Below are 6658 nucleotides of genomic sequence, written 5' to 3'. Positions count from 1 at the left end.
CCCCCCCCCCCCCCCACCAAACTGTGTTCTCTTTGAGGTCTGGTAAACAGGTTTTTATTTTGTTCAAATCAGTGTCTTATGGATAAAGACCTGGTTTTGACTTTGTTTCTCATCTGGGTTAAAGGGAACTAATGTCACTATTCCTTTCTTTCTAAAACACACAGTAATTTTAGTCCCCAAGAATTTACATACAAGGAATTTTGCTAACTGGTTCTATATTTTATCAATTAGTCCTTACAACAATACTGCCATTTCTATTTGGCAAAAGAGGTATGAAGGCTTGAAAAGTCTGTATGTGGCCGCCCCAAATCTTACAGCTAAAAGTTGTAGGCTGGAATTTGAAACACGCTGGCCTGATATCAAATCCTGTGCTTGCTCCTACTCTTGATGGTTCCAGTTGGAAAGGCAGAGCTTTGTTCAGTGAATACTGGATTTAAAACTGCCTATCTACATCACAAGTAAGCAGAACACTTCTCTTGCCAACCTAGGCTCACCCACAGAATCACTATCCTAATAAAAGCTTTTTGGTTAAAACCATTCTTAACTGAAGAGCCCTATACATTGTGGGTGAGGCAACAGTCTGAAAAAACAAGAGACACAATTATCAGATCCACACTACCAACCTGTTTCCTGAGAAAGGGAACTGTTTTTAAAAGACTCAACCAAATAGTTGGGTCTGTCATTTACTGAATATAGGTACTTTTACTTAGCCTGTGAAAAAGGAACCAAGTGACACATCTAACAATATGTACTTTATTAGATCAACAGACTGAGCCCGGCCTGTGTGGCTCATTTGAATGAGCATCCTCCCGGGCACCAGGAGGCTGTGAGTTCAATTCTTGGTCAGGGCACATGGCCCGGTTGTGAGCTCGATTCCCAGGAGGGGGTATGCAAGAGGCAGTCAATTTATGTTTCTCTCTCTCTCCCTCTCCCTCTCCCTTCCTCTCTATGAAATCAATAAAAACATTTTTTAAAAAAGATGTAGATTGAGCTTGATTAGTGAATAGTTCATTGTCTTTAAATACAAAAGGATAGCATAAAATGGCAAGCCTTCTATACTTGTACAAAGATCTATATGGCAGAGAAACTCCAAATAGCACATTCTTTTAGGAAGAATAACACTCTATGCTTCCAAAAATTGGTTAGGCGTATTAGCTGTCATTCAAAAGATTCTGAAAAGAAGTTCAAGTGTATTTTGCCATTTATTGTTATGAATAGTAAATCAGAAAATAAAAGTAAAGTGCTTAGCATAGTGTCTGGCACAAAGAAACAATCTCAACTAATGAAGAGTTTATGCTATAGAGACTGGTGATGCTAGTATTATTTAGGCCACAGGATAGACTTTTCAAGGGGGGTTACAAAAAAGACAAAACTGGTTGTTGAATACATCTAATTTCCTTTTTAACCTAATAGTGCATGTCTGTGTTATTCATTCGTTCTTCAAGATACATTCTCCAACAGTCAAGCCAACATCACACTGCAATTTCATTGGCATTTTAAACAGTGATTCTTTTCTTAATATAATATCACTTACAGTGAGTACTTTTCCAATAGAATATTGTCCTGAAAGGACCAAGGAGGTCCCATACCAGAATGCCAGAGCATATGAAGCATAGATCAGCAGGAAAGCAGCGCCCATAGAGATGTTGGCCGTAATAGCTTTCCTTATCCCAATTCTTTTAGCTTCTTCTAAATTTTTGTTGTACCTGGGAGGAGTAACAAAAATGATCACATATACTCATAAACACGTGAAATGGGTCAATATAGCATGATGCTTGTTGAGGATTTAGAATGTGCCCAGCCCCATGGTAGGTGTTTTACACATATTTTCTCCTTTTGTTCATACATTGACCCTAGGATGTTAGAACTATTTAATCTCTTTTTGTAGAAGAGGAAACTGAGTCTTGCAGAGATTAATTGGTGGGGGAAGTCTTCTAAAAGCCCCTTCTCTGTTGGCCTAAGCAGTGGAATAAGTGGAATAATAGTTAGCAAACTTCTAACACTGGCATTGTTTCATACACAAAACAAAACAGACACTATGAACACTGTACTTTCCCTTACAGTCTGCATGCTTTTTAAATGTATTAATAATCTGAAGATATAACGCTAGATAGTGTTCAACATAAGTAGGTCCTTTAAGTCTCTGAATATTACAGAAGCTCTGGAGACAGTCTGCACCCCATCCTGCATCCCTGTGCGTCTACTAGAAGAACCAACTGAAAGAAAAAAGTGAGGAAAAGGGTGAAGAAATAAAATGGAGTCACTATGGTCAAGCTGGTAAATCATTCAAAGCCAGTAGGCTGAGGCATGAAGTGTTTCTATTCCTGCTTTAACGGGCCAGAAACAAAAACTTTTGAACTTTCCAGTCTTGCTTCAATGCCCAGACATTTACTTAACTGCAGATAACCCTCTGACTATCCACCAAAGAACTCGGGACAAGACCAGACCTCCTGGTGCCTATCCTCCACACCATGTGGCATCCATCATCCAGATCACCTGACATCTGACTGGTAACGGTTCTGGGCCAATCGTGGGGCTAAGAATGCAGGACTGATTATTCTCAAGGATGTGATTTTTATTATAGGAACTCTTAACTTTTCTTTCCTCATCAGAACACTTCTGGGGTTTTGCTTTGCTGTGTTTCTAGTTTGCATACTATAAGAACCGGGAATAAATCTTAGTCATTTATTTCTAGCAAAGCCCCCAGTCTCTTTTGAGTTTGTTCGACATAGGTGTAGGAGCATTTTGAGAGCCGTGAATTGTTATGTAATACATTTTACATTTAAATAAACTATGTAGTTTATCTTATTTCCATCGACATTTATTTTAAGAAATCACTGACCTGGAAAAATGACCAGGCTTAAAAATATATAATAATCCCTCATTATGTATCAGTGTCCCCTTCCTTAGTCTTTCTACACATTGCCTACATCCTAGTCCCTCAGTCACCGCTCCCGACACGGTCATGTCATGGCTGCCCGCTGCTGGAAGAAGGGGCTCTGGCCTGGTGGCTCGGGTCACCCACCCCAGGCCTCAAGGACTGAGAAAATAAAAATCTCAGCACATTGAGGACCTTGCAACCTGTTCACAGTACAAAGGTCTCTATTATATTAGCCAAACTTGGAGAATACCCATGAATACTTCTCACAGAAAGTACAGCAAATTTCAACTGATTATTTTAAAAATAATCACTATGGAAATAAGATAAACCATACAGTTTATTTAAATGTAAAGAGTATTACACAGCACTTCAAATTATACAAAAGAGGGCAACAGCAAGGAAGCAAATAAAAAACAAAAACAATGTTGATGTCCGCTGATAAGATTTTCTCCCTTCAATTCTAATGATTTAAAGCTCTCTCCCAAACGTTAATTCTCGTACTTGTTAAACCCTTGGGGAGCAGTGAATATCTGATGTTAAAGTGAAAGGAGATGCTGTCTGTAACTTCATCTTCATTTGAAAGGAACACAACAGACTATTTTGCTCAAAAAGACAGATGTGGAGATAAGATCATGGGGACCAAATTTAAAGTAAAGGAAGGATCTTTGAAAATATAGAATCAAGGTAATATTAGTAGAGAAATAGGACAGATTATAATTAAGCTTTAAATCTGACTTTATCCTCTTAATCACAATGCCCTGCAGAACTTAGACCATTGCCTTATGGAAAGGAATTCATAATTGTGATAAAAGAACTTACTTCCATATAGAATTCATATTTTGAGGTCTTTAATCTACAAAAACATGGACCATTTAAATGTTATACTAATTTTCTTTGGATGTTTGTTCCATTCGCATGTACAGAGTGGTTCAAGCCCTGCTCAGATGGAAACATGCATTCTTTCTTGGCCTCATGACTTTTTTTAACCAGCTACTCTACTAGTTGGGAAAGTCTGTCTAATGAAATTTACATGGCCCCCATGTTCGCTGAAGACCAAATTTAAACAGAACTTTATGGTGATAAAATAGTAACATATTATTAGAGTTTCTTCCTCCAAAAATGTCAATCCCCAACTTGCCAGTTTTAACCTTTGAACAAAAAAATTATCTTTGAGAAAGATGTTTCAATGGTTGAGATATATATATATATATATCCCACTTCATGAGTTGATCTGAGGTGAAAAGTACTACTAAGCATAAATTATACATGATTACATTTAAGGAACTTTAACAGTTATAACTCACACCCTGTTATCTCCTTTATTTCAGTTCTTGCTTACCGAGAGACTAATGTAGAAATCTTTCACTGATGTCGCATGCAGCCAGAGGAAACATTTGCGTAGGAAGAAGCAACAAGGAAGAAAATCATTTAGATACCAGAAAAGATAAATGAAAAAAAAGAAAGGGGTAAGGAGGGAAAGGGTAGACATAAACAATACTCCTTTTACTTTTTGATTAGCATTTCCATAAAAAATGTCACAATACAAAATCAGCTATTAAATTCACTAAAAGCATTAGTATGAAAATGGTAATTAAAGTAGGAGTTCCTAAAATGGAATAAAGTCACACAACAAAAACATTGATATTTAGAAAAAAATTCTTCTTCTTAAATATTATAAAAATATTTACCAGCCACTTCTAAGAGCAAGGAACAATTTTAATTAAGCAAATAAAAAGCAACACTAATAGATAAACATTTGCAAGACACATGCAGAGAGAAAAAAAATTTAATTAAGGAGAACAAAACAATTCTCTACTAATGATTAAATTCATTTTAAATCCTGGTTAATTTTCATTTTAAGTTTCCTCCTGCACCTGCTAATCTGAAGAGGGAGACTGAGAGACCTTAGTTGCTTGTCTATTTGGAAGCAGAGAAGGGAAGGGGAAGAAACTGAAGGATTCTATTTGGTCTCAGAATAGTTTTATCAATTCTACCCCCAAATTATATCCCAAATCTATGTACCTGTCACCCATCTCCAGGCAGCAGTCTCGATCAGCCCTCTCACCTGGACCACTATTGCAGCCTTCCCACTAGCCCACCTGGTTCTACTCTTTAACTGCTCTCTTCTACTCACCAGACCAATTACAGACAGAGAAATAATCTATAATAATAAAAGGGTAATATGCTAGTTAGACCAGACGTCCTTCCGGACATCCTTCCAGACAAAGCCAGGGCCGGAGGGAAGCCAGCCTGGGACCCCGGTGCCTGCAGGCAGCTGGAGGGAAGCCAGTCTGCATCCCAGGTGCCTGCGGGCGGCTGGAGGGAAGCCAGCCCAGGTCCCAGGTGCCAGAGGGAAGCCAGTGCCAGCAGCTGGAGGAAGGAAGGCCTACTCTTACCTTCAGTCCAAATCAAGCCATGAGGGAAGAGGCGGAGCACCACGACAATGTGTGACGCCAAGTGTGCCCCTCACCTGGCCAATAAGCCTGTGAGATAAAGCATCACGGTCGTTGGGCACCCGCACGGATTTGTACAGAGCACAGGAAGGCCTACTCTTGCACGATTTTCGTGCATCAGGCCTCTACTCTTAAACATAATGTGGACACCCGTTCCCTTCTTTAAGATCCTCGACCCCTTCTCTATGCCCTTGGAATAAAATCCTAATTCCTCATCACAACTTGCAATTCCCCATGTTATGGCCTGACCCACCTTCAACAGCTTCTCTTCACTGCAATCTCCCCTGGCTCAGCTGAGCTCCAGCCACAGGAGCCTTATATTTCCTACAGTCATTGCCACTTCAGGACATCCAAAAGCCTCTACTATCCCGGCCCTCACCTGGGAAGGCCATTTCTCATCCCTCCCGTCTCAGCCTAGATGGAACCTCCTCAGAGATGCATTCCTGACCACCATATTTAAAGCAAATTTGCCCTCCTCACCTTCATCAGCACACTCTTTGATTGGTTCACTGCATGTTTTAAAAATCTATAATCTGCTTCTTTGATGTCTTTCTGATATTCCTTCTTACTTTCCTTCCTTCCCTTTTTTTTCTACCTTACTATTTTGACTAAGGACCACATAAGGGCAAATATCCTCTCTTTCCGATTCATTGACAATCCAGAGCCTAGCACAGTGCTTGTCATGTGGTAGATGCTGGTTAAATTTGTTGAATAAATGAACTTTTAAGAAATGGGCAAGCTGGAAAGAACCTTAGGCCTTCAGGTTATAGTCTTAAATCAACTCTTAATCTCAGACAAAACTAATTTCCAATTTTCCAGGGGAGGTTGTTCTTTCAAAGATACATCCCAGTAACTTATCGTCTGAAGAAATGCTTCCACATAGAAAATGAATCTTTAAATAGAACTATGTAGGCCCACTTCACTTGCTTATTCTTATAATAAAAAGTTGATCACCATCTCCTCTAGGGGACAAAATTCTTTCTGTACGTACTAATTAAAGCACTCCATTTAAAAAATATCTTGATTCCTTTACACTTTTAGTGAAGTTAAATGATCAGATTCACCTAAGTTCTGCATATTGGACTTGACTCCCATAATGCCCTCTCCCTTCTACCCAGGTTATATCCCATATCTACACTAATAAAAGAGAAACATGGTAATTAGCGTACGACCGCTACCCTTTTCATTGGCTAATCAGTGAGTATATGCAAATTAACTGTCAGCCAAGATGGCAGCCGGCAGCCAGGCACTGAAGCGAGCAGGGAGGCTTGCTTGCTGCAGACTCCAACGTTCACCGCCTCACTTGCCGGCCTCTCAGTTGCAA

General features: G+C 39.4%; 1 protein-coding gene across 1 annotated transcript in view; it reads right to left on the bottom strand.

Annotated features, from left to right (window-relative positions):
- ABCB1 (ATP-binding cassette, sub-family B (MDR/TAP), member 1) overlaps positions 1–6658 on the bottom strand; it is an 85362-nt gene that overhangs the window by 38351 nt on the left and 40353 nt on the right. Inside the window, exon 9 of the mRNA XM_005876137.2 lies at positions 1535–1706. Within this exon, the coding sequence (XP_005876199.1) occupies positions 1535–1706 (172 nt within the window). The remainder of the gene's footprint in view (positions 1–1534; positions 1707–6658) is intronic.

Source organism: Myotis brandtii, unplaced genomic scaffold (genome assembly GCF_000412655.1).
Source record: "Myotis brandtii unplaced genomic scaffold, ASM41265v1 scaffold48, whole genome shotgun sequence".
Lineage (NCBI taxonomy): Eukaryota > Metazoa > Chordata > Mammalia > Chiroptera > Vespertilionidae > Myotis > Myotis brandtii.
The sequence above is the reverse complement of the archived record's forward strand: the minus strand, read 5'-3'. Positions and strand labels throughout refer to the sequence as shown.